General features: G+C 38.6%; 2 protein-coding genes across 3 annotated transcripts in view; one reads left to right on the top strand and one right to left on the bottom strand.

The window, feature by feature from the left end:
• PREPL (prolyl endopeptidase like) overlaps positions 1-21,156 on the bottom strand; it is a 33,745-nt gene extending 12,589 nt beyond the window's left edge. The window contains exons 1-8 of one of the 2 annotated variants that reach the window (XM_004369500.3): positions 20,725-21,156; positions 18,877-19,413; positions 8,887-9,009; positions 7,318-7,384; positions 6,588-6,794; positions 5,483-5,618; positions 2,073-2,289; positions 1,267-1,452 (exon numbers count right to left, since the gene is read on the bottom strand). In XM_004369500.3, the coding sequence (XP_004369557.1) occupies positions 1,267-1,452; positions 2,073-2,289; positions 5,483-5,618; positions 6,588-6,794; positions 7,318-7,384; positions 8,887-9,009; positions 18,877-19,095 (1,155 nt within the window). In that variant the 5' untranslated portion in view covers positions 19,096-19,413; positions 20,725-21,156. The remainder of the gene's footprint in view (positions 1-1,266; positions 1,453-2,072; positions 2,290-5,482; positions 5,619-6,587; positions 6,795-7,317; positions 7,385-8,886; positions 9,010-18,876; positions 19,414-20,724) is intronic. The other variant, XM_004369503.2, reaches the window with a different exon arrangement.
• Positions 21,157-21,302: 146 nt separating this feature from the next.
• CAMKMT (calmodulin-lysine N-methyltransferase) overlaps positions 21,303-27,756 on the top strand; it is a 456,979-nt gene continuing 450,525 nt past the window's right edge. The window contains exon 1 of the mRNA XM_004369498.2: positions 21,303-21,487. Coding sequence (XP_004369555.1) covers positions 21,350-21,487 — 138 coding nt within the window. The 5' untranslated portion in view covers positions 21,303-21,349. The remainder of the gene's footprint in view (positions 21,488-27,756) is intronic.

Below are 27,756 nucleotides of genomic sequence, written 5' to 3'. Positions count from 1 at the left end.
AGTCAGAGAACTTCAAATCATAGCTTCATCCCCCAGAAATTCATGTTGCTTCAAATGCAGTTTTCCGAACATTTTCCGAACTTCTCCAGCTCAGAGCTTCGTTTCATGGACCTTTTCATCCTAGAATACCATTCCTCTCTCTCCCCACCTGTCAAAATCCTATCTATCCTCTTTGGTAGAAATTTCAAATTCTACTCACTCCGTGAAAACTTTCCCAAGTCCTCTTCCTCTCCTTTGAGCCCACAACACATTTTTTGTTTTTGATACCACCTACTTAAACCCACCTTATACTTAATCTTTGTGCACTAGTCTAATCTCTCATGCTCAACTGTATCCTCCTTAAGGCCACATATTTTGTCCTGCTGTCTCACCCCCGCCCCCATCATGTCCAACACAGCATATATAGAAGGAGTTCAATAAACATCCGCCGAATTCACTGGAAGGCATTTTAGCAGGAATGGTGACAATACTGGAGCCAGGGAGGTCTAGGTGGTCTCTGCTGCTTGCTGGTCAATTGGCTCAATAACTCTTTCCATAGCAAGCAGACTAGAAGCATTTCCTCTTCCCTTCAGTGCTGCTACTTTAACTCACATGTTAATGCTGCTTTAAAACTGTGCAGTCAGGCTGCTATTTGCTATTTCAGCAAGTTCAGTTGTGATGGCAGAATCTTTCTTGACCACAGTGAGTCAGCCTGCCAGGTAGGCATGGCACCATCACCCCACCCTCCATACTGCTGTGGAGACCACGGCATCCCCCATGTTGAAAGAAAGCAAAATTCATCTCCTTTCCCTATTCCCCTTGGATAAGAAAACTGGCAAAGACAAGATGATGCACACACAAGCATGCAGTGGCAGAAACACATTCGGCACAACTAGTGTCCCTACTGGGTTTGTGGGACGGGGGAGCAGCGGGAAGTGGTAGATACTAGCTGCCAGGCTGACTGAGTTATTGCTATACCTAAAGTTGTAGTGGTAGTCCATATATACTTACATATGTAGAAAGAAAAAAATAATGGCCCTTGACCCTACCTCTGAAGTCCATGTTATAAGACAACATTTTAAGTAAAACTGCATTAAAAGCAAGGTTCCCCAAGCAAATAAAAAATAAACCTCCTTAATCTGATACAGACTCAGATGCTCAATTCTATTTAAATTAAGTTCCTTTTAAGGAAAACTACATTACTATTACTCAAAATTTAATGTTGTGTTAAGACAAACTGCGTATGTATTTTAATAAACAGTAACTCCGTTTGAAAATTAAACATACCTTTAGAGACCGAACTGAATCATCGGCCAGACCAATCACATTAACGTAAAGTAGATTGCTGTGCTTTAGGAATAGAACACAGTGATCCTTAAACATGTCCAAGTCGACAACTTTGGTATTTCTCTTCATTGTGAAAAATAAATCCCAATTCATAATAGCAGGACTATCAGCTGCTGTTCTCATTAGCTGTTAGAAGAAAGTTAGAAGAGGTGACAAAACACGAGGGTTATAGTATTCAGAGATTAAACTACTCAAAACCAGACCACAAATGCCCCTCTTCACTGTTTTATGAAGAGCTGAAGAAACTAACTCTGCATCGGGGATAAGTGGGACCAGCTCCATGTGAATGAGCTCAAGCTAACCTGTTGGATGGTAAGAAAGTGTAGTCCCGTGCCTAGCTGACAGCCAACCAGTGAACATACGACTGCCGGCTGACTGCAAATGGGTTAGTGAGTCTAGCTGAGAACAGTAGAACTGCTCAGCTGAGATCAGTCCAAACTGCCAACTCACAAAATCATAAGCTTGTAAGTTTGTTGTTTTAAGCCACGAAGTTTGGCTTCAATAACAGATATAATCATGACAGAGTATGCTTCACTTACTAACCTGTTTTAGGCACAATTAAAATACGTAGAGGCATTACATCTAAGGGAAGAGAAATGGGATTGGTTATGCACTGGAAAGTAGCATCAATTTCTACACTTTACCAGAAGACTACAAAACGACTCTTAGAGCAAGAAATGCTGATGATGGAAGTGTGACATTCTCAATAGCCCCCACAGGAGGGAACAAGGAGAATCCAGGATTACCTTGAATTCTGTAGGCTCACCAACGTTAGTGAGAATGTATAGTTCATCATCTCTGTGTTCAACGTAGTAAAGGACCCCAGGAATTCGCTTCTGGATAAGTACTGGTGGGTCCCAAGGGCTCAGGCCATCTATCAACCACACTTCAGAAGTAGTCTTGTTCATAATATTTATGGTGAGGAAACGACTGTCTTTTGTGAGGTAAAGGAAAACAAAATAGCTATATAAAAAGAGAGAGAATGAAACATGAAAATCCAGTAAATTTTAAATGCATGCTACCTTGGTAATAACGGTATCTCAGAGGTGGTCAGTACACACGTTAATTTATAATGCAGACAGAAAACAAACACAATCTCTTAGTGAATACTGCTTGTAAATTAAGACGCTGGATATTATTTTTTCTCATTTTCCCCTCAAAAACAATTTTTTTACTCTAACATTTTATCATGAATATTTTCAAACATACAGAAAGTTGAAAAAATAGTAAGTGAACACCGATATACCCACCACGTAGATTCTACTGTTGGTAACATTTTGCTTTATTTCCTTTATCACATATCTATGTATCCATCAACCCATACTCCATTTTCAGATGGGGGTGTTTAACTCTTAAAGTCCTTTTCAGCTCTGAGATTTTATGAAATGAAATGTTAGTTTTTTTGTTTTGGGTATCAACTTCACTGTTACAGATACGGGGTTAAATCCCATTTTTCTTCTTGGAAAATTTATTCAGACATTGTCCAAACTATACTGTTAAATAGAAGCCCTGGGTGGCGCAGTGGTTAAGCGCTTGGCTGATAGCCTAAAGGTTGTTGGTTTTAACACACCAGCTGCTCCACGGGAGAAAGATGTGGCAGTCTGCTTCCGTAAAGATTTACAGCCTTGGAAATCCTATGGGGCAGCTCTACTCTGTCCTATGGGGTCACTATTAGTTAGAATCGACAATGGCAATGGGGTTTGGACACTGTTAAATGACTTTTGGGGTGATAGGACCCTAGTGTTAAAGCAAAATCTGTTTTCCATAAATCATTTGGAAAAGTGTATCTGGGTGTAAGGGTCAAGGGATTTTAACAGAAAAATTTACTGCCATTTCCTCCCAAGCATGGTCAAGTGGTACTGGAGATTACACGGAATTAGGGATAAGAACCAGCCTTAAGGAAGAATTACTAAAGCACTGGGGAAACCAAAACCAAACCAAACCCCATTGCGGTCGAGTCAATTCCGACTCACAGAGACCCTATGGGACAGAGCAGAACCGCCCCATAGGATTTCAAGGGAGAGCCTGGTGGATTCAAACTCCCGACCTTTTGGTTAACAGCCGTAGCTCTTAACCACTATGCCACCAGGGTTTCTGAAGTACTGGGGAAAGCAAATTTTAAAGACTACTGGACATGTTGGCTCAAAGCAATTTAAAAATCAGATAATCTATATGAAATAAATAGAAAATTCTGTGCTCTGACATGAATATTGTAGTTTACAACTTACAAGAGATTTATTATTGCTGTGTAGCAATTCTTAAATTTTTTTTTTTTAATTTTATTTTTAGTGAAAACATACCCAGCAAAACCCACCCACATTCCACAGTTTCTAGACATTATGATCAGTGACAATGTTTACATTCTTCATTGTGTCAAAATTCTTGTTATTTCTGTTCTAGTTGTTTTACCTCCATTTAAACTCCTTGCCCCGAACCTTCTCATCTATGCTTTAAAATAGCTGCGTCAGGACCCTCTCGTCTTATATAGACGCTTTTTTTGTTTTTAAAGTAACGTAATACTCAAGGGCCATAATCTTTACTCTTTGGGCTAAACTGTTACTTAGTTTAGAGGTGACTTCAGGAGATCGTTGCAATTCAAGGTTTGAAGCGTAACTCAAGGCCATAGTCTCAGGGACTCCTCTGTACTCAGTAGGTCTGGTAAGCCTGGATTCTTCAAGAATTTGAAGTTCTGTTCCACATTTTTCTTGCTTTTTAAATCAGGATTATGCTCCTGATCAGAACGTTCTGCAGTGGTAGCTGGGCACCCTCTAGTTCTTCTAGTCTCAAGGTGGAGGAGGCAAACTGTTAAATGTTTAATTAACAACTCAGCATTTGCAACCTAACAACTTATGTGAATATAACTAGATGCCAATTTTGAACACAAACAACAATAAAACAATGGTTATGGCCATTTTAACCTTATTATATCTGGTTCCTACCAAAATCAACATTTTAAGTCAACCAAGACCAGCACTTTAAATAACTGATACCTTGGGAGAAATTATTCCTAATATAAAAAGAGTAGCTACAACAGAAGGTGGGTTTTTTTTTTTTTTTTTTTTAAGGAATAAGTTGCACTGATCTTAAAGTATGACATGAAAATTGTCACATGCTCTTTCTATGGGAACTTTTGGCTTTAGATTTTGACACTGGCCCAATCTGACTGTATTTTTTTCACAAATAATGCATCCATGTCAATAATGTGCTCACACATATAACGCCCAGCATAGCTCACTTACGAGAATAGCAAAGGGGTGAAGGGGTTGCATGGTTGGCCAAAAAAAAAATAACATGTAACACACACGTTTGTGTAACAATACAGTAACTATGTCACAGAAAGAGAATCCAGCAAAGCAGAAGAGAGAGGGATGGAAAGTGATTCTATTTAAAGAGGAATCTTTCCTTCCTCAAATGACATCTAAGATACTGTCTATGGTAAACTGTTCTGCAAAGGCCTTTCAGAAACAAAGGGTGCATTCAAGTAGTGGAAAGAAAACAAGCATCAGATATCTTGGCCTCTATTCTTAGCTCTGCTACTAAATGGCTGTGTAACCTCAGGTAAGTCACTTAAATCCGGGCCTCAGCTTCTTCATTTATAAACTAGGTCAGCACTGTCCAAAAGAAGTATCATGTGAGTCACATGTATAATTTTAAATTTTCTAGTAGGCACATTAAAAAAAAGTAAAAAGAAATGTACTTTATTTAATCCAATATACCTATAATAATTTAAACACGTAGTCAACATAAAAATTATTAACAATGAGATATTTTATATTCCTTTTTTGGTACTAAGTCTTCAAAATTTGGTGTGTAGTTTACATTTATGGTCCAATCAGACTAACTACAATTCAAGTGCTCAACAGCCACCTGTGGCTTAGAGGACATTGTTTTGGGCCGTGGAGAATAAGATAATCTGTGATTTGTTCAAATTTGCCCTGAAATAAATTTTTCAGACCTAAAGTTTAGGACTAAGATTAATAGTCAGGATATGCTGGATGTTATGAAGGTTTTATTTTCAAAAGGTAGCTTTATACTTATAGAAAAAAATAATTTAAGATCAAATCAGAGCACAAAAAAGCATGTGTCAAGTCCAAGAGTTATTTAGATATATAAAGCATACTCTGGAGAAAAAGATTTAAGTACATTATTCCAGTACCTTGGGTCTTTTTCTGTGTAAAAACGTTCATTGCGTTTGTTATCACCAAAAGTGGCTCGATACACATCATGACAGCGAAGGTTCCTCTGGAAGGTGTAGAATAAAACATCTTCCTCTTCTTCATCCTTTACCCATTCTAAAAGGCAATGACTGAAGAATTATACACAGCCACCTTCTTACAGTTAAAAAAAAAAAAAAAAAAGACACAGCATACCCTATTATTGAGTGCCAAAGAGAAGTGCAAATTTATCTCTGGAGATTTAATACAAGATAGGTTCAACTGGATCTAATCTGTGTTAGGCATAAGCCAGAGAGTTTTTCAGAGAATAAAATACTACTTCATCAATTCCAAGTTTTCAAGTAGTTAACAGTCTCAGGGTAATCAAGTTTCCAAAATAGAGCTATATATTCAATATTTAGGAAAGACTTCGGTAAAGTCACATTTGCGTTCAGGATATGAACTATGTTTAAATCTACAACCTCTAACTTTAAGTCTGAAGGAAATAACGGATCGTTTTCTCTCATGTCTAAATCTTTTTTGTGTGTCTTCCAGCCACAGGACATCTGAAACTACCAAACACATTTCAATGCTGGTCTTTCTTGATCTCACCAGAAGTTTTCACAGTTACAACATGACTGCCACCTGGCTGACAGTGACTGTAAGACATCAATATATAATATTTATCCTGATTGCAGAGAGGTTGTATTAGAATCAGACAGGGTATACTGTCAACTTTTTGCAAAAGAATTTAGTTAAACAATGAGGAAAATGATTAAGATATAATTTATATGCAAAAACTTATTCTAAGTAATAAAATTAGCAAAGAATTACTGAGATAGCAAGAAGTATACAATTTGCACTCTGATCATGATCCTTTTAAAAACATGAACATTATTTTAAAATTAGCCCATTCAGATATATAATTAAAGAAGGGATGGTCTCCTGAATCAGAGGCAGAGGAAGATGTGGAGTCCAGAAGGATAAGTGGATCAGGCACGCTCCTTCTCATTCATTCATGCGGCAACTCAAAATGTTTCAAAAGTGGGGGCAATTCTCTTACTGTTGCCTTTTCAACAGAGAAGACTATTCTGGTTGGTGGCTTACCAAAACTGGACACGTTTGGGAAAGAAGCTTCCATCACAGGCTGATCGCTGAGCTTCACAACTATACAGGTAGATGCTTCAGAATCCTCAGTTCTTATCTTGGCGGCCACATATTTTTCATCTGGAGCAACTCTGATACAATCAATGAAGGGCTGGTCTAATTTAAGTTCCTCCAAATTGAATAAAACTTCGTAATTATCACTGTCTGCTGCATGAAGAAAAATATAAAAGACAGAACTTCACAAGATGTACTTTAAATATTTAGCAACTGTGTTTCATTGTTTTAAATGAGCCTTTCTCTTCAGCAGCTTGACCTGCACATAAACTAGCATTAGTTATTTCATACTGTCCTATACTGATATTTGATATGACTGTGCATCAACTCAGGCGGTATTATTTGGTACTATTGTAGTCTAGTATTTTTACACCATACATAACCTAGAAAGTGAATATAAGTAATTTTGAATGGTGTATGTAAAGTGCTTAGCATAGTACCAGAGACATAGGAGATGCTCAAAAATGCTGGTTCCCACCTCTATTCTCCCTTTCGAAGCTTTTAAGTGTAGCCGTTAACTATACCTAAAGCAAAAACTAGTCATTAAAAAAAGAAAATTTAGAAACAATCTTAAAAAAAAACTTTTCTATACCTTTGAGGAATTAATACCAAATTCTTATGAAAAATGCAAAATCTGAAAAATCAGAGCATGTTAAAAGGAAAAATTGTGGTGTACCTTCTTCATCTTTTGAACGAACCAAGCAGCAACCTTCTTGATAGTAAACAAAACCACCATGTTTGACCTGATAATGAAAAATAAATGACTTATTTAATAATTGATTTAACAGAATTTAATTTAAATATAACTTTTTAATGGTCTGACTATTCAATATGAAGGAGAAATGAAACCTCTTATAAAAAGCAAACCTGTTGAAGGATATGAATGCACACACACGAAATACAAAATGAACTACCTCTTACAACACTGTCGTGGTTAAGACATGGTTCTCGTATGTTCATGTCACTGGAGGAGTTTCTAATACATAAATGCAGGAGGCAATTAAGAAAAGGCATAGCAAATCCACGTCATGACTGTACAAACCATGTCAGCTATATATTGGGAACATCTGATATCTCTATAGTAGACCACAGCTCAGGAACTACTGATTTGATTCAAGTAACGGAGTTCAAGTGGCATCTTTAAAATGATCCAAAATGATACAGATGAGGAAACTCTGAGATTAGTCTGAAAAAAGTTAATAACATTCTGAGATTATTTTCTCTACAATATCCTGTCACCAACTGTGTGCTGTTTTGATCTGATTTTATACAAAGTGTCTTACCCTCTCTCTGCTGGGTGACAGATTAGGCGGTTTGAGATTAGAAGAATGAATATTACCCATCTAAGATTAGTGCTCTTGCCTAACATCTACATATTAAACCCAAATGACTGACTGGTATGATTTTACATGGCATAAGACTCATTTATTATCTGCTGGTTAGTGGCATGGGAACCCTGGTGGTGCAGTGGTTAAAGCACTTGGCTGCTAACCAAAAGGCTGGCAGTTTGAACCCACCAGCCGCTCCACAGGAGAAAGATATGGCAGTCTGCTTCTGTAAAGATTTACAGACTTAGAAACCCTATAAGGCAGTCCTATTCTGTTCTATAGGGTTGCTATGAGTCGGAACGGACTCAGCAGCGCAGTGGGTTTGGTTTTCGGTAGTCAGTGGCACAGTTTAAATCTGGAATTCTTGGTTCTTAACCCACTGCTATTTCCATTCTTCTATGTATGCAACTCTCATTTATAATCTGTGGTTCTATTTTCCAATCTTACTGAAAAATTTTCAACATGTATGTTTAATCTATGTTGCATTTGAGTATTTGACTGTGGCAACCATAAAATAGTTAAAACACTTGGCTTTCATAGTATTACACTACTTAAAATGAATTTCCTTTTATAAAAATGTATAGAGAAAGCAACTGAATTCTTTTCAGATAACAAAAAAATATGAATTAATTTCATTTGAACTTCTTAGAATTATTTAAATTTAAAAAAAAAAATCAGAATTGGTTGCTTCCCAAACCCAAAAGTAACATATTACACTTGGACATTCATCTTGGCTTTGATCTTTACAATTCATTTTACGGATTACACTTATTCTTTGCTCTAAGTTTTTCAGCATATTGTTAAGGCCAAAAGCAGTATAAATTTGCCGTGGGATTAGCTCTGTAAATCACAAGGTATCTCGTTTGTGTCTTGAATGGTAGTATTAGATTTTTTAAAAAGAGACATGAGATACGTACCTCAGCATTGATGATTTCATATTCTTCTTGTGGCTGTGTTTCTAATCTTGTTCTCACTTTTTCAAATGCATCCATGTTTTCTGAAGGGGATTTTTCGTTTTCTTGTTTAATAGGCAGAAGATCCTGGAAAAAGTTTTATTGGTATAATCAAAATATTTCAAACTAGGGGAAAAAAAAAAACCTTTGCTTCTTAAGGATGATTCTTATTTCCTTTTCATGTAAGTACTATAATGTTAGGTTTATACTTAAGTTTATTATAAAATAGTAAGTGCCTCACTGATCTTAAATGTTCTTTCCTTAGCTCATGAATAAAACAATCTTTTCAATTTAAAAATGTAAAAAAAGAAAATAGGGTGGGTAGTGTTATTTTAAATGGATTATGTTCTTAAGATGCCCAAGTACTAAGCAGGTCTGGGGAATGTTTAGAAATACTGTGGAAAAGGTTTAGACAAAACTAAGCAGAAAAAGAAATCCTATGAACTTTACATATTTAATAGTCAGGTGAGAGGCAGAGAAAAAGAAAAAAACAGTCTATTACATTTTTATGTTACTGAAATACCTTCTAAAAGGAGGGAAATGTCAAAGTGAGAGGAAAACATTATCTTTACTAATAAATATCCACTATTATTTTATTCACAGCAAGAATTATAAGCACTTTGTCCTACTTTATATCCTCATTAACCACAATCTTCTTTTCTTGGGATAAACCAAAACTAAAATAGAACAATTAGATCAAAGGTGAATGAGTGCCTTATAAAACAGAGCTTCCTGTTCAGCTTCTTTAAGGAAAAAATAATGTATTCACCTTATGAAAGTAAGGAAAAAAAATAAGGGAAAATTAATGAACATGATTGAAATATGGATGGAAGCTAAACAAGCTCTCACTGTGTCTTACTGGGAGTATCTAATAAGCTAAGAGCTTTAGCTGATCTTCAGTGAGCACAGAAATACCATATGAATCATTACAATGTAGGTAAGGCAAAACCTCAGCTGTTAAATTAAGAAAACGTGTTCAATAATTCAACATTTCACTGGTTTGTCTTGTTTAAGCCAAAGAATTCTAGCCAGGATTTTCAATGTCAGCTGTCTGCCAAAGATGACAACTGCACAGTGATCTGTACCAGAGGGGTCACTGAGCCCTTGGTAAGGACCTCCAACAGCTGGTGAATATTTACTGTATGGACAAGCATGCCCATGACACTCTACCAATCTGGTAGAGGTGAACTATAAATATAGTTTATAGCACAAAGAGTTTACAATCTAAAATTAAACACAAGAATAAAATAGAAAAACCACCAATACAAAGTAATTGGAAAAACAATCATTTTCACGAAGTTTTTTCTTTCAGACTGCGATACTTTACAATTTGGCTTAGATTCCAATTAGGTGCAATGGCTGTTATGGTAGTCTCAATTATTCAGCCTCTATTTCAATCATATAATTAATTAACATTAAATTACAAATCACAGGATCACTAGAAATCTATCATGAAACTATTACATAGTAGTGAAAAAAGACCAAACCAGTTGCAGTCAAGTTGATTCCAACTCATGGCAACCCCATCTGTGTCACAGTAGAACTATGCTCCATTGGGTTTTCAATGGCTAACTTTCTGGAAGGCCTTTCTTCCAAGGCGCTCTGGGCGGACCTGAACTACCAACTTTTCGATTACAGTGAATGGGATAACCGTTTGCACCACCCAGGGATTCCAACACAGCAATAGGAGCTGCCTTTTCATTTCCAGATTTAGGCTTATCTGTTTGGCAAGCTCCATAAAACTTTTGAAGTAGAGTCAGGATAGCTATGAAAGTACCTCTCTCTGCTATCCTGTAGCTCATAGCGCATTCTAGGTTTCAGAACAGGCTCTGCCACATTTATATTCCCATTCTTATAGCGAATCATGGCCAACACGGGGCTAAAGGCAGCACAGCTGGGCCCAATACTTGCCCTCCTAAATTTACTTTACATTCTTGACTAACTTTTTTCTGTCATAAATCCAAATTAATTGATCTTATTTGAACCAAGATAATCCTGAAAGCAATAGGATTTTTGACTACCTTAATGAAATGAAGTAGAATTTAACAGCTTTGTAAATAATCCCTCAGAAGGAATTACTCCCAGGGAAACTGAGATTATATAATATTCATAAAGTACTCCAAGTTGTTTTTTGTTTTGTCCCAACAACACCCAGAGTGTTTTAAGCTTTCCCTTCAATCCCTGCTAGTATTATCAGTAGGTTACAAAGCCAAACCTACCCATTTTAGCCAAGTATCTTAATACTTTAATAGTCTACTTTTTCAAAGCCATATGCTAGGTAATAGAGCTGAGGTGAGGGAGGTTTTAACTTTAAACTTTAAGAAGGTTTCATGCGCAGTACCACTCTATTAGTGGAAAAACTGAGCACATCTTAGCAACCTCCAGGTGACCCGTCAAAACTCATTTTAAGAATGAAAGCTGTTATAAAACAGGAGAACAGACTATGTAAACTTTATTAGGGCAAAAATGCTGAACCCTAAAAACCAAACACTGGTGAAGTAGAAAGGCACTGGGCAACACATATGGCAAGATGGTGCCATTCCATTAATAAACAGCAAATTCCAGGTCTGGATAGGGCGAGTACAAGGCAGGCTTGGGACATCTTGTGCCAGAAAACAAGGAAATGCTCAGAGATTAATGGAAATCTGTCAAAAGGACACGTCAGTTTGAAGGGGTTCCTACAGGCCACATTTGGGACAACTTGAGCATCAAAAATAATAATTACTATAACGATTATAATACACTTTTTAAAAAACCCACAAGTAACCTGGTGGTGCAGTGGTTAAAGTGGTTGACTGCGAACCAAAAGGTCAGCAGTTCAAAACCACCAGCAGCTCCAAGGGAAAAAGTGGCAGTCTGCTTCCGTGAGATTTACAGCCTTGGAAACCCCATACGGTCGCTATGTGCGGTAAGTGACTCGACAGCAGTGGGTACAATGATTAAAAAACAATAAAAAAACACAAACCAAACAGAAATAATGAGAAGGATCATTAAAAAAAAAAAAAAGGAAAGAGACAACTCTTCTTCATAGCATAATGCCAGCTAATAAATGTAGGAAGAATAAGAGAATTAGAAAATCACTGTTTAGTAACTCCTAATGAAACAACTGATTTGGGTGAAGATCAGCAGTGGTTGCTAAACTTATTAGATGAGAATGCTGGGTACACAACGCTTGCATGGTACTAAAACTCTATGGATTACTTACAAATTGCAAAGAGAGTAACACCCCATTAACAATGGAGAGAACTAGCAATTACCTTGACCAAATTATCAAATTTACCACCTATTATCTTGTTGACATTAAATCGATTAATTGTAGTATAAACAATAGCGGAGCCCTGGTGGTGCAGTGGTTAAGAGCTCGGGTGCTAACCAAAAGGTTTACAGTTCGAATCCACCAGCTGCTTCTTGGAAACTGTAGGGGGCAGTTCTACTCTGTCCTATAGGATCGCTGAGTTGGAATTGACTCCATGGCAACAGTTTTTTTTTTTTTATACGATAAAATACTATACAGCACTTACGATAAATGAATTAGAGATGTATGTATTAATGGGGAATCTGAAATTCATGTTGAGTGAAAAAGCAAGTTATATAACTACATACTTCATATTATTTATAAAATAAACTTCATTATATAAAGTTTCAAAACATGCAAAACAATACTATGTAATTATTTGTGAATACAAATACATGTACAATTTATATAAAAACATCCATAGAAAGATAGATTAAGGGTGATGATTACCTCCGGGTAGGTAAAGGAATGTGATCAGGGAGCGGTACATAGGAGTTTTCAAATTTTTTTAGTTAAGAAAAAAGTTACATTGAGTCATGGGTACATGGGCATTTGTTATGGTATTCTCTATGACTCTGTATATATCTGTAATAATTTATAATAAAAGGCATGAAAAAAGAAAGGTACTGTGAATCAGGTTACCTGAAGTCTAGTTCTGACTCTACTAACTTTGTTAGGAAACCTTAGGCTCTCTGGCTTTGGTTTTTTCAGCTGTAAAAAAAGAGGCCACATATTTTCCAATCTCAAAACTTACCACAAAGCTATTTATTACTTGACAAGTAACCAAGACAGTGTGGTACTGGTATAAAGACAGACACACAGATCAACATACTAGAATTCAGAGTCCAGAAATAAAGCTTCACATTTACGGTTAACTGGTTTTTGACAAGGCTGCCGGGACAGTGGGGAAAAAAAATTGTGTTTTCAACAAATGGTGTTGGGAATGCTGGATAGTCACATGCAGAAGAATGAAGTTGGACCCCCTACACTTCACAGCATATGCAAAGATTAACTCAAAATGGATCAGAGATTCTAAATAAAGTGCTCAGACTGGATAATTTCTGGGATTTTTTTTCCAGCAATTTATGGTTACATGGAAAGAATAAATTCACTCATTTAACCATCATCTCACATTTATTGCTTATCTACTATGTAGCAGTCACCAGGCTAGGTGCTGGGAATATAAACATGGATGCTACAGAATTCTTGTCTTTAAGGACTTCCCAGTCTAACAGGGGTGATAGAAAAAGTTTAAAATGATAGAATAAGTAATCTCATTTAGGTAAATATAGTTATGGCTTCAACTTATACATAGACCAATCTTGTCAAATTCCAGACTCATATATACAACTGCCGATTGTAATCTCCTTAGTAGGGATTTATATTTATTCCTTCCCCTTCCTCACCTTTAAGATCTGAATAGCAGTAAGGCTACATATAAGATTGTGAAATAACTCTATCTGAAACATAAAAATGATCCAGATTGTTTTGAAATTGTTTGATTTTGTAAAGTTAATATGGTGCCTATCCCAGTGAGGGAGATACCACCCTGTAATCATATATAATAAGATTTTAGAGCAAAGTGTCTAACAAGTTAGTAAAGATTATAATAGTCTTTTATGTAAGGTGTTGCAAAAAATAAATGAATTTAAAATATTTTTGTAAAAGCCTTTTCAATTTTAGAATTCAAATAGATAAGGGATTATGACCCTATATTCTCGTTTCTCCTACCTGGTTGTCTTAAATAAAATGTAATCTCCCTGTGATTCCCAAATTCAATTGGTTCTCTCTTCAGTCTTCCCTGAGATCTTCTCCTTCTCTCTATTGCCATGGCTAGGACCTTAGTTTAGGCTCTCATCATCATTCATCTGAGTTGTTGACCAGGCTTCCTATTTCCAATCTATTCTCTGCAATTCTACCAGAGTGATCTTCTAAAATAAAAACCTCATTACACCTACATTTTTCAATGTCTTTCCACTGCTTCTAGGATGCAGTTCAAACTTCTAGGAAGATTTACAAAACTACTCATATGTGACCTGGCCCCCACTTACTTCTTTTAGCTCATCTTGAACCATTTTGGTTACACTACTTGTAGTGATGTCCTCTCTTGCTTTTATTGTCTTACACACGCTGCTCCATTGCCCTGGTACGATGCCAGCCATACCCTGAGCTGTCTCTTTTTGGTCTAGCTTAACCCTGTCTTTTTTTTTTTTTTTGGACTTAGGTTTACAATTATATTGCAATCCACAGAATGGCACTCAATATAAAATACGAGGACACTCATTCATTCAACAATATTTATTAACATGTCATGTACTGTCTCAACCAGACAGATACAGACTCTGCTCTTAGGGAGTTTACATTTTAGTTGGGAAGACAAAGCAAAAAGAGGAAACGGGAAAATGAAGTAACTGTAGTAAAGTGGCAGAGAGGAAACAAGGGTAAGCAAATGAACAACAGTGAGGACCAGCTAGTTGGTTACCATGGCCGGACACAGGCCTTCTGAGGGAATAACATTTAATCAAGACCTGAAACAGAAGGAACTATACACACTAGGAGGAGCCCTCGTGGCGCAACGGTTAAGCACTCGGCAGCTAACTGGAAGGTTGGCAGTTTAAACCCACCTAGAGGCTTCAGAAAGACTTGGCAATCTGTCCTAGTAAAGATTACAGTCTAGAAATCCCTATGGGGCGGTTCTCTTCTGTCACTTAGGGTCGCTGTGAATCGGAATCGACTACACGGTACGTAACAACAACACATAGTAGGGGTGACTAGGGTTAGGGAATAGCATGTAAAGGCCCTGAGATTGACAGGAAAAGTTGTGTTCCTCCATCTGAGAGAGAACCACGCGGCTTGATCACAGTGAATGGAAAACAAGATGGGATGAAATGAGATTGGGCGGCTAGATCTTGCAGGGCTTTGGGGGACATGATTAAGAGCTGGATTTGATGTTTATGCAATAAGCTTTTGAAGGTTTTTAAGTTAGTGAGTGGTGCTATTTAATTCATACTTAATCACTCATCCTAGTGTATGGAAAATGGGTTGGAGGGGAACAACAGAGCAAGCAACTAGGCTGGTTGGGAGGTTTTACCAGCAGTCCAGGTGAGCAATGACAGAACCTCAGACTAGAGTGATGACGGCTAAGATGGAGAAATCTGGACAGATTAAATACGTATTTTGGAGGTTAATGCACTATTTCCCCAAGAGTATCATACATACCACCAGTGATACACATGATTTTGGGTAGATAAACATTTTATTAGAAAGAATAGATCTAGGGCATCAAGCCTGTAATTTACTGAACATTATTCCTTGGATGACACAAGTTGATTAGAATAAAATAATTAATAATAGCCTAGGTGGTATGGAAATATGGCAAAAATCACCAAGCTAGTTCAGGATATACTGTTAATGGATGTGATGGCAGGGTAAAGGAACAGGAAGAATAAAAAAAATGGTTTCCAGTGTTCTGGCTTGAAGAACTGAGTACACAGCAATGAGATAAAGAAGAGTTGAGTTGAGGGTTAGAGGAGTTGAAGTTTAACTGCAGACAGCTTGTTTGAGAAGTCAGTGAAATATCCAACTTGAGACTATTAAGTAGGCAGCAGAATATTAAGTCTGTAGCTCAGAGGAGAGTCCAGGCTGATGATACTAACTGGTAGCATACTTAAATCCACAGAAATGCATAAAATTACTTAGGGAGAAATGAAAGACAGAAAAAGGGCCAGGACCAAGCCCTGAGAACCCCAGCAGTTAGAGGTTATATAGAAAAAAAGCTAGCAAAGGAGACTGAGGAGAATTGGCCTGTAAGGTAGGAGGAAAACTAGGAAAGTGTCGACTCAAAAAGCCAAAAGAAAAGTGTTTCAAGGAGGGAATGGTCAAGTGTGTCCCATCGCCTGAGAGGGCCCTAAGAGGGAGAAAAAGAAATGTCCACTGGGCTGAAACATGTCATATGTTCGTTGACACTGACAGAGGTTTTAATGGAGGGGTGAAAGTTAGACTCAAAGAGGTTAAAGAGTAAATGGAAGGTGAAGAAATAACCACATGATGAAGTTGTGCCTGTTAAGCAGTCCCATACCATGATTACACACACACACACACACACGCACACACCCGCCTGCACACACAGAATTATCGTGAGACTACAATTTTTTCTTTTCTTTTTGCCCTTCCCGAGCTTTCCTTTTAATTTCCCTTTTTCTCCTTCTTTCCTGACAAAGCTTTGAACCTGTTAGTTATAACCGGTGATTTTTACTAATCACTGGTTAGGAGTGCCAGTGAGGGAGTATCTATCCGCCAACCTGTCTATCTTAGGAACTACTTCAAGAACTGCTAATCTGCACTGCAGAAACAGGCCACTGACACGTTTAATCTTTCTTTACTTTTTCTATTTTCTTTTTGTATCTTGTTCAAACTATCATGGTCAAAGAGTTTAGGAAATATCTTGTAGGCAGAGCAGACCAGGATAATGTGAAAGATCACCACACATCCTGATAAAGAAACATGGTATCTGGTTTAATGCTAGTGTTTGAGTATCACTGGCTGGCATGTGAGTGTAGCGGAATAAGTTCACCTTGCCATCTGGCTCATGTAAAATGGAAAGCTAAGGTGGACTTGCCAATAGGAACTTTAGAACTGAATGACTTCAGCTAGGTTAAGGTCAGGAACACTTGATCACCAAGTGTCTCCAGGTCCTAACTGCTGGTCTACTGTCAGTGGCAGGCTGGGCATGTCACAATTACCTGGGGAACCATAAGGATTCTGATCTGGCAGAACTGGGCTGGGATCCAGGAATCTGCATTTCTACAAAACTCCTTATTTTCTCAGTCAGGAAAATTAGAGTTCTAATTAGTTCATGGGCACATCAGTCAGCGCTAAATCTCTTGCCTGCCAACATTTCTACAGCACATACTACCTTCTCTTGTTCTTAGATTAACTTGTATAAATAAGTCTTTATTCTAAATATATATGTTTTAATTTGCCTGAAGGCCCTAATTACTTTTCCTACGTTCTTGTATCTCTAAGAGTAGACAAAGACGGAACTCACTAGATGTTTTCTGAAAGAAATGTGTATTCTTGTCTACAGGTCCCTCCACCAGTTGCAGTAATTCTGTATAAAGCTTCCCCAGGTCCCAGTGATCAAAACGGATAGAGACCACAGCTTTTAGGTCATCTCATTTCTCACAGAGGAAATGGTTGATATGTGATGTATGAAAGCAGACCACCTTACCAGGTAAAAGAACTATTTTTCTTAGAGTCACCAAGTCAGGTTAAAGTTTCCAAGTGGTGGGCATGTATGAAAGAGAATTGAAAAGTTGCTTCAGGGGCAAATGGAGGAAAAAAAAAAAAAAACAGTCCATCTCCTGTTTAGGACATGAGCTACTCTAACAGCTGTCACCCGATGAAATTCCTGCCTACTATTTATAAACTAGGACTTAAGATAAAAGCACAAGGTACAAAATAAAAACTTTATCTTTCTAAGGAGGATAAGGCTGTACAAATAAAAAGGTAAAAATGAAATAAATAAAAGGAAGGCACAAAGAAACTCTAAGTGAGGAAAGTAAGAATCATAGTGCTAATCTAAGCCATGACACTGTAAAAAGGAAAACAACTCAGAGACTAAAACGTAAAGGTCTAGGGTCTAACTGAGAAAAGATTAAATGTAAAGGTCTAGGGTCTAACAGATAAAAGATTAAAAGCAAAAGCGAAAAAAAAAAAAAACCAAACCAACAAACAAGTATAAGCCAAGAGATGAATAAAAATGAGAAAAATTGAGTAAAATAAGATTTTAAAGAGAAGACAAAACCGACTTAAAAACCAGGTTGCAACAAAACAATTAAAACCAGAAATTAAAATATTAAAATTACAAGATATGCTAAAATAGTGTAAAAATATCACCCCCAAATATAATTTAAGAACCTAAGGAACGTAACAAGTAAAATGTAGGGGACATATGACAAAGAGGCAGCAGCGTGTAGATAGCTTAATCTCAAGTAGGATGGTGACACAACTGATTCCCCAACCCAAGATATTTCTGAGAGGAAAGGGGACACTATTAATAATTACATAGGGACAACAGGTGTAGAATGGGACTGTCTCAGGCAAACTGGGATGTGTGGTCACGCTACATACAAGGACAATCAGGTCCTCAAGTTTGAGGTCATGCCCACAGCTTAGGGCCTGGTAAGAGTACTATAGTCTGAGAGTATCTTCCTGAAGGACTCAAGTGATCAAAAATGTACATCTTTTTTTCCCTTTTCTTTTTTTAACAGCAAAGTAACACACAATTACATGACCTTCACTTAAGTTTACTAATCTGGGATTCATAAAATAATTAGCATATTAGATTTTATTAAGAGCTAGAATATGGTATTCTAGGAATTTTAGAAAGCGGAATTATAATTTGAAATGCACCTGTGGGCATGCTAAGGCAAATCATTGTTTATAAATCTGCATTTTAATATATTACATTAGAGCTGTGTGTGTGTGTGTGTGTGTGTATTCTCTTATACTTACCTGACTACAGAATATTGAGCCTGGATGTTTTAAAAAGCAAATAAGAATTACTGAGAAAATTAGTAACCCTGATGTGCTATCCTTTATTTTTAATTAAATAATCTTAATGACCTACAAATAGGTTAACTTAAAACAGTCCATACCTTACAGGAGAAGCTCCGACTTGGAATGTTTCTTGCTAACTCTGATATCTTGTTTTTACTCTGCAGACACTTGGTTAGGTGGTATTTTCTCAATTTTATTCTACTGTAATAATGATCAGCGAAGTGACAGTGATTCAAATGCTGTTTCTGCATGCATTTCCCAAGGTGAGGAATACTATACTGCAGAGCCTGGAGAAATAATTTGGTCTTCTGCTGCATGATATCAAAGTCCCTGGTTTATGCTCCCTTTGGGGCAGTCAGCACATGAATGATTTCACAGGTTTCGAACATATACAGTAGTGGGTTCTCAGAGCATCTATGATTGGCAGTTCTTAACCCCCACCTTCAGGGCCATGCACCCCTTACGTTATGAGTAACTGCAGACAGCTGATAGCTTAGGTTAAATAAATCTGAAAATGTGTATAAGTTTCATTCAAATCACACTCTTGGCTGATGTGACTTAAATGTCTCATTTGTAAAATCAATCCTATCAGGCTCAAGCTACGCAGCAGTGATTCTGGTACACAAAGGGCCAAACTAAAACAAAACACAGAAAATAAAAAACAAAATAAAAATCTGCAAATAGGTACATAGACTTATTGGGGCATCGGAGGAACTCTGAGGGCTTTAAATGGCTTTGATCTTACATAATTCTGAGCATTTCTTTGGTATGTGTCTGGAGAGGATGAACTGGAAAAAGCTTAACTGCTTAATAAGGCTGGGGAGGAAGAAGGGGATGGTTAGTACTTGTTGGGGGTTGCTATGTGCCAGATGCTTTTATATACTTTAAACTTCCTGAGAAAGTAGCTATTATTATGCTCATTTTACAGGTGAGGAAACTGTGGCTCTGGGAGGTTTAAGCAACTAACTGCTCCAGGTCACTCAGACAGTAAGGAGTATAGCAAAAAGTCCAATCTGGTTTGTCTTCAAATCCTGGACATAACAAAATATTAGGTTTTAACGTTAAAAAGTTATATGGCTCCTTAATTTAAAAAAACCAAAAAAAAAAAAAAAAAAAAAGGCACTTCAGGATGCACAGATAAAACGTGAGACCATCTCAGGTTTCTGCTGGGCAGTTGGTTCTTACTAACCCTGAGAGCTAGTAAGCAAGCCTGGGTTCAGGTCTTGGTTCCTGCACTTACTACCTGTCCCTGGGCCTCAGTTTCTTCATCTGCAAAACTGAAATAATAACACCATTTACCTTATGGGATTGTTGCTATAAGAATGAAATGTGACAATTTACGTTAAGACTTTAACACAGTGCCTGGCATGTAGTAACCACTCAATAAAAGGTGGCTACTATTATTAGGACAGGAATAATCTGGGCACATGGCACGTTGCTGCATGTCATTATGGGAGTCTTCCACAAAATGCCCCTCGGTATCAAAGAATACTGCGTCAGAGTTACAACCGATCACATCCGCTACGACGACCCCCTCCTCCCCTTTATCTCCTGTGTCGCACCAAAATAACGGGCAGATGAAGATGGAGAGTAGCAAACGGGATTAGCAAAAAAAAAAAAAAAAAAAGAAAGAAAAAAGGCTTTGAATAACAAGGGCTTGCAAGGGCTCTAAATCACCATTATTTAATCCCCGCAGCTTCAGTCCATTCATCTTCCATTCGCAGGGAGAAGACAGTATGCAACCCTAGGGATGAGGACGGGGTGGGTAAATGGGTTCCCAGGAGAATTCATTATTCCTTTGCAACGATCTGAGTGCGAGAAGCAGTGATACCAAATGGCATGCAATGAAGGGACACATGCCAAAAAGCGAGAACCAAGGGACTGAGGGTAGCTGGGTGGGAGTAGGAAAAGAAGGAAGAGACCCCCAAGCACCACCCCATACGTACGCAAATTGAAAGAGTCCGGCTCTGGCCACAGAAACAAGTGAAGGCAGGCCGGAAAAACCGAAGTTCCCAGAAAACAGCGACAGTATCACCTCAACCGCGTCCAGCCGAAGACTGCGTTCTGCAACACGCAAAACGACTACCTACTCAGAGCCATCCAGAGCTGGTTTGCAGCACGCCGGTCTACGTAACCCCAATTTAGCACGAGTACGAAGCACATTTCGCCATCTTTATTATGGTCAGAAAAGGGTTTTTCTCCTCCTAGATTCTATAACCGTCAAGGACATGAGCCTTTTGGTTCCTTTATAGTTTTCTGAGTTAAAGATGAAGCAGACGAGACGAGAACAAAAAGAGGCAGCGTCGCACCAGCTTCCCCACAGCCCCTTCACCCTCCTATCCGCCCTCACTCAAGATGGCTACCAGCAAAATGGTGCAATGATGAGATCAGAGCGGCCCTGGTTGCCAAGGCGACGCGAATACCGGAAATGCGGAATTCGGGGAGGGCCAGTTTGCTCCGGCAGTGGGAGGGCGGCCGGGAGTTACAGGTCCTGACAGGGAAGAAGTGGGCAGGTCCTGGCAGGGTAGAGCTGTGGCGGCGGCAGCTCTGAGTATTGGCGGCTCCAGCGGGATGGAGTCGCGAGTCGCGGACGTCGTGGTGGGCGAAGCTGAGCAAGTTGCAGGCGGGGGCCTGGCAAGCGGCAGCGCCGCTCGGGGGCCTGCAGTTTCGGCGACATTGGCAGCCTCCCGCTGGAAGCTCCTTCGACAGGTAAGGGAGGACATGCTCACCTTACCTTTGCTTCTGGCCGGGGCTCTTTCCTTTCAGCATCTGCGGGAGTTTCCTCAGTTTTGCCTGGAGCTACCTGAGAAGCGCTGCCTTGCTTCACCTAAGCATCAGTTTCCTTGCCTCGTTTTTTTCTTTTCTTTTTTAATCCTTATAAGGATAAACCAACCAAAAGGGAAGGATCAGGTGGGACTGAGGGCAGCCATAGCTGAGTTCCTGGGAAACTCAGATTAAAGTAGAAGATTCCCTTCTAGATATTTGTCTGTCATCTGGAAGACTTTTCCAGTTGCTCGTCAGTGTGATTGGTGGGACCACCGCTCCCCACCCCACTGCCCTTCTTTCCTACTTCTGTTTTGCTGCCTCCCTTAAGTTTCTTCTTGCTTCCTAACTCCCAACCTGATTCTAGTTATAAATTCCAAGTCTGCACCCTCCGGCCCTAAGGCTTTTGAATATCCACGTGTTTGGACCTGTGACGCTGCCCGCGTTGCCTTGGATTCTTTCGTATAACAGAGCGTGAACGAGTAGGAAAATCTGCCTCTGTAAAAGTGAATTAAATGTTTAGCTTGTAGTTTGAAGTGATCTGTGAGATTCTCGGTGTCCTACCTAGGTGGACTAGTCAGCGTGTGCGATTGTCAGTTTTTTGAATGATGGTATCTTCCGGTACTACTTTAGAGTTGCTGCTGTTGCTGATAGCTTCACTCGTGTGCATGTTTTACGGAATTCTGATTTGTGGTCGCTGACTTGATCACTTGACGGATCACTGCTTGAGGTGAGGTCTGTTTATTGTTTTTACACACCAGTGTTATGTCTTTACCTTAGGCTACCTGCTGACAACTTACTTAAGGGGACACTTTCCATTTTTGACTGTTATGTTTCGAGAAGAGTTTCCCAAATATTGCAACATTACTTGAGGTTGTGCTGTTAGTATTTGGGTAGTTACTTTGTTTGCAGGTGTACAGAGTCAGTTTTTCATACAGTGGACTTGTAGTGCTGTCATGATATAACTCATTAAAGTTAAGATTTCTTTGCTAATGTATGGACAGTCTTTTCAGAGCATTAATGATCTGGTTTTGCTACTGTTACAACTAGTATTATAGTGTAATAAAATGCATGTTTTTGTAGGTCACTGTCACAGGGCCCATCTAGTGAAGTAACCACAGGTTAGTTAAATTATCAGAGTAGTAAATTAGGGCCTTAAATTAATCAAATCATTTTGTACAATATCTATGTTGGGATGCACAGTATCCTCTTCTGTTCTGTGACATAACTTCAGTGATTTTTAGTATAGTAAAAACTCTAGCTGACCAGCACCTCTGTTCATTCTGAATCTTCATCTAAATCAGAACAGGGACAAGTTTCAGCTCTGGCTGCTGTTTGAACTTCCCACAGTCTTTGACATTCTGATGCTTTGGGACACATGTGCCCTCTGCTTAGTCGTCTTCCTTTTTTAAAAATATTTTGTTTTATTGTTGTTGTTGAGAATATATGTAGTAGAACATACACCAATATAACAATTTCTACATGTACAGTTCAGTGACATTGATTACATTCTTCAAGTTGTGCAACTATTCTCACCCTCCTTTTCCGAGTTGTTCCTCCTCCATTAACATAAACTTACTGCCCCTCAGCTTGCTATCTAGTCTTTTGAGCAGCTGTTGTCGATTTGATCCCATATAACCAAAACCAAAACCGTTGCTGTCAAGTCAATTCTGGCTCATAGGGACCCTATAGGACAGAGTAGAACTGCCCCATAGGGTTTCCAAGGAGCAGCTTGTGAATTTGAACCGCTGACTTTTTGTTAGCAGCCTGAGCTCTTAACCGCTGCGCCACCAGGATTGCTGTTTTCAGTTTGATCCCATATGGATAGTTCTTAAAAGAGCACACAGCTCAGGCAAACATTCTTTACTAGTTATTTGCTTAGTCTTCTTGCCTTCTTCTGTACTTGGTGAACCACCGCTCACCTCTTCGTACCTCTGTCTCAGTCTTCTCTTATGTGACACCTCCTCTAATTCCTCTGGGCTAAGTTAGGCCCTCAGTCCTCTACCAGTGAACCCTTTATCATATTGATTCATGATCATTTGATCAGAGTCTCTTTCTCACTAGGATGGGAGTTCGTCCTGGAAAAAGACCATGTTTTATCAATCTCTACTCTTTGCACTTAGCACAGGGCCTGCCTAATTGATTTTTAGTAAACAATGTTAAGCGTTATGGAAAACCTGAGAGTAAGGTCAACCTTTATGTGGTCATTAGCACCTAGTCCTTTGGTGTATTGTATCAGTTAGCTGTTCTTGAGTAACAGGCAACCACAACGTTGCAGTGGCGTACAACAACAAGCGTTTATTTTGTTCACGCATCTGTGGGCCACCTGGGATTGACTGACATACGCTGTGATCAGCTAATGGCTCTGTGCTGCAGGTTTGGGCAGGTCTGCTCCAGGTGCCTCTCCTCATCGTTGGACCAGTTGGCTGACATGTTCTCATGGTGATGGTAGAGGTGCAAGACAGCAAGCCAAACCAGAAACACATTTTAAGCCTCTGTTTGCATCATGTCTGCTAACATCCTGTTGCCCAGAGTAAGACAGTCAAGTCCAAAGTCAAAGGATAGTAAAGTATACTCCCCTTGGAGGTAGAAAGGGAAGGGGTGATCATTTTTATAATAATCTAATATACCATGTATATTAAACATTTGCAGGCTCTTAGTAAATATGATTTGAATGAATGGATCATTCATATCTTATATGCCTCCAGAACTGGAAAACTATGAGGAATCTGAGCAGTCGTAGAGATAAATGATTCTCTCTTTCGACGGCTGACGTTCAAGCCAGCTGCTTCTGTCTGCTTGTTTTCTCCCTCTATCTCATGGCCCTTCTGTTTATGTGAACTGTTCAATATTGTCTATGTTTTGTAGTTCACATTTTTGGGAGAAAACCTGGTTGATCCAGCTCATCATTCGGTATCAGGTCTTATGATAAGTTGCTGACTTTTAAGTCTAGTGCCCTCTTTTATCAGAAGAGGTCTAGAAGGCTATGGATCGATATCAATAGGGGATATTAATGTTGCTCTGTTTTCCTCTTTGTTGAATCTCATTACCTGGGCAAAGAAGGCCATTGGCAACTACAGGCTTTTATTATCCACCCAGCTTGTGATCCAAAAGAAATGACTTTTCTCCCCTAACATCCAAATGATTTCCTCCAAAGGTCTCTGATAGGCCAAGCTTGGACCAGTTGCTGCATCCAGGAGGATGAGGTATTTTGGCTAATCTGGGTCATCAGCCCATCCTGTGGCACGAAATATAACCATCCCACCAGAGTCAGTATAGTGTGTGTGTGGGTGGAGGGGGAGGTGATTCTCGAAAGGAAGGGATGTATTGCTCTGAAAAAGTAGCAAATGACCATTATTCACTTGCACACACATTCACAAACACCACAGAATGAAAAATATTGCCTACAGGTCTGAATGCTTAGCTGAGGAATGTGATTAATGGAATATTTCACAGTGTATTTTAAATTCAGAGCAGGATGCTATATGTTCGAGAATTCCAATACTTTAAGAGACAGCATGATTTTTGGAGTAGAATTTAATAGACGTTAATTGTAGGCTCATATTTGTCCTTAACTATTTGTATGACAGTGACCAGCCTCTTTGGGCCTCAGTGTCCTCATTTGTAAATGAGGGAATGGGACTAAATTTCTTTATGACCTCTTCCAGCCCTAATTATTTTAGAGTGAAATTATTTACCAGAGCTAGAAATGATTTTATTTTCTAATCACATTATTTTGTGTTTTCCTAACAAAGATTTTATACATTTATCTTTAACATTTAAAAGCAGATTGCCTAATTGGCTAAATATGCAAAAAGTATATACAAGTAAGATCATCACAGCAGTCTTTGCAGAATAAAAAATAGAGGCAATCTAAACACAGGATATAAACAGTACATACGTTGTTGTAGTTACTGTGAGCCATTAAAATTTACTCATAGCTTTAGAAATTGATACTGATTACTGTTTGCCTATGTATGTATAGATGGATGTTTAACAGTGTGTTCTCCCTGAATGGTGAAATTGTGGATGAGTTTTTGCTTCTCTTTTATATTTAAAATTCTTTTACGGTAAACATGATTATTTTCAAACCATTTTTTATCTATTCTAAAATGCACACTCTATTTCAACATTTTAAAACTGGAATATGTCATACAGTTGATGGCATGCTGTGGCCCATTGTCTGTCTACTCTAGGAACCATCAGAAGGAAGAAAAAACATTGCGTTTTATAGTCAGTGGTGTCTTAGTACATTAAATGTGTAGATCTTTATGTAGCATAGTTTGTATTAGCTTTATTTTTGACTTTGTTTTATATCCCCACCCTTGGTTTTCCTTTTTCTTTCTCATCACTTCTCATGCTTGTTATCTTGTTGTATCGTGCATCTTTGTAAACCACCTTTAATCCTTTTGGTAACCAAGTGTGCCTTAAGTAAGTCTCATGTAAACTGTGAACTTGAACAACTTACATATTTGGACAACAAGCCTCAGTTTCCTCCTTGTTTATTAAATGGGAATAATAACACATACTTAGAGGGATTGCTTTAAGGATTTGAGATAATATATGTAAAATGCTTAGCTCAGAGTCTGCCATGTCAGAGTTACAATAAATAGCAGTTATTGTTATCATCATTATGACTATTCCTGGTTACATTAAGTCCTCATTGGGATTTTTCTGGCTTAGCTTGGATGGTGGGCCCTTTCTCTTGCCAGAGATATTGGTCCTTTTTCTTTGTTTTCTTTCTCTCTCCTCGTCCTGATTGTGAGGGAAAGGGCTATTGATCAGAATGAAGAGCATGTTGCTTCACTCTAAGCTTGTGTGTGATATTTAAGACCAGATCTTCTGGGATCCATCTTCTCTAGAAATTTACCTTTCAGAGTTCCATTGAGAGGAGGAAGGGTAGTTACGTGACATAACTGACGGAATCAGGGGATCTAGCTACTCTTAAAGATTTTCAAACAGTACTTCTGTGCTTATCCTTATTTTTGTACCTAACCCCTACATCCTGGCCTTCGTAAGTACCTAGTGCCTCTGATAATAGTCATCCCTGAGTCTATGTTAGGACTTTTTTTTGCTTGGCTTCCCCACTGCTGACGCTTGGGTTTCAGTTTTCTCCAACCTGCCAAATTAGTTGTTGTTGTTGTTGTTAGGTGCTGTCAAATCAGTTCCCACTCAGCGACCCTACGTACAACAGAATGAAACACTGCCTTGTCCTGTGCCATCCTCACAATTTTTGCTATGTTTGAGCCCATTGTTGCAGCCACTGTGTCACTCCATCTCGTTGAAGGTCTTCCTCTTTTTTGCTGATCCTCTACTTTGCCTAGCATGATGTCCTTCTCCAGGAACTGTTCCCTTCTGATAACACGTCCAAAGTATGTGAGACGAAGTCTCGCCATCTGTGCTTCTAATGAGCGTTCTTGCTGTACTTCCTCCAAGACAGATTTTTTTGTTCTTTTGGCAATCCATGGTATATTCGATATTCTTTGTCAGCATCATACTTACCACTCATGATTTCCCCTCCCAGTCTCTTTGTCCTTCGGGACTTCCTGTTTTTTTGCACATTAACTGGTATGTTAATGGGGCTTTGGGAAGGATGGGAGATAACTGTGTGTTTTCTGTCTGCCTTGTTTAACCAGAAGTTAGTTAACTATTCATTGAGTACCCACTCTGAGCAAGACACTTTCCGTATAGCATATATTGACTTATTTAATTTTCATAAAAGTCCTGCAGTTGGTCTGTTGTGTGCCAGGGACTGTATCAGAAGCTGCAAGGGTAGGCATTAATATTCTTGTCTTACAAGGAAAGAGATTGAGTTCAAAAGATTGTAAAGATTCTCACATTCATGTAACTATTGAGAGGTAGGTTCTCCTTACTGCAGTACCCATGCTAATTTTCTGAGTAACACTGCTTCTAGAAGAATATTGGTTATTAGCGTTCCTGCATAGTTACACTCAATGTGATGGTTAAGGTTGTATGTCAGCTTGGCTAGGCCATGATTCTCAGTGGTTTGGCAGTTATGATGTAGTTTGGCAGTTATGTAATGATGTAGTTAGTCATCCTCCATTTTGTGATCTGATGTAATCATCCACCATTTTGTGATCTGATGTGAGTTGAAAAGGGAGTTTCCTTAGGGGTGTGGTCTGCATCCAACATATATACAGATGTTCTGGCAAAGCTCGCTTGCACTGGATCCTGCACCTGGCTCATCATCATCT

Source organism: Trichechus manatus, unplaced genomic scaffold, assembly GCF_000243295.1.
Source record: "Trichechus manatus latirostris isolate Lorelei unplaced genomic scaffold, TriManLat1.0 scaffold00005, whole genome shotgun sequence".
NCBI classification, from domain to species: Eukaryota; Metazoa; Chordata; class Mammalia; order Sirenia; family Trichechidae; genus Trichechus; species Trichechus manatus.
The sequence above is the reverse complement of the archived record's forward strand: the minus strand, read 5'-3'. Positions and strand labels throughout refer to the sequence as shown.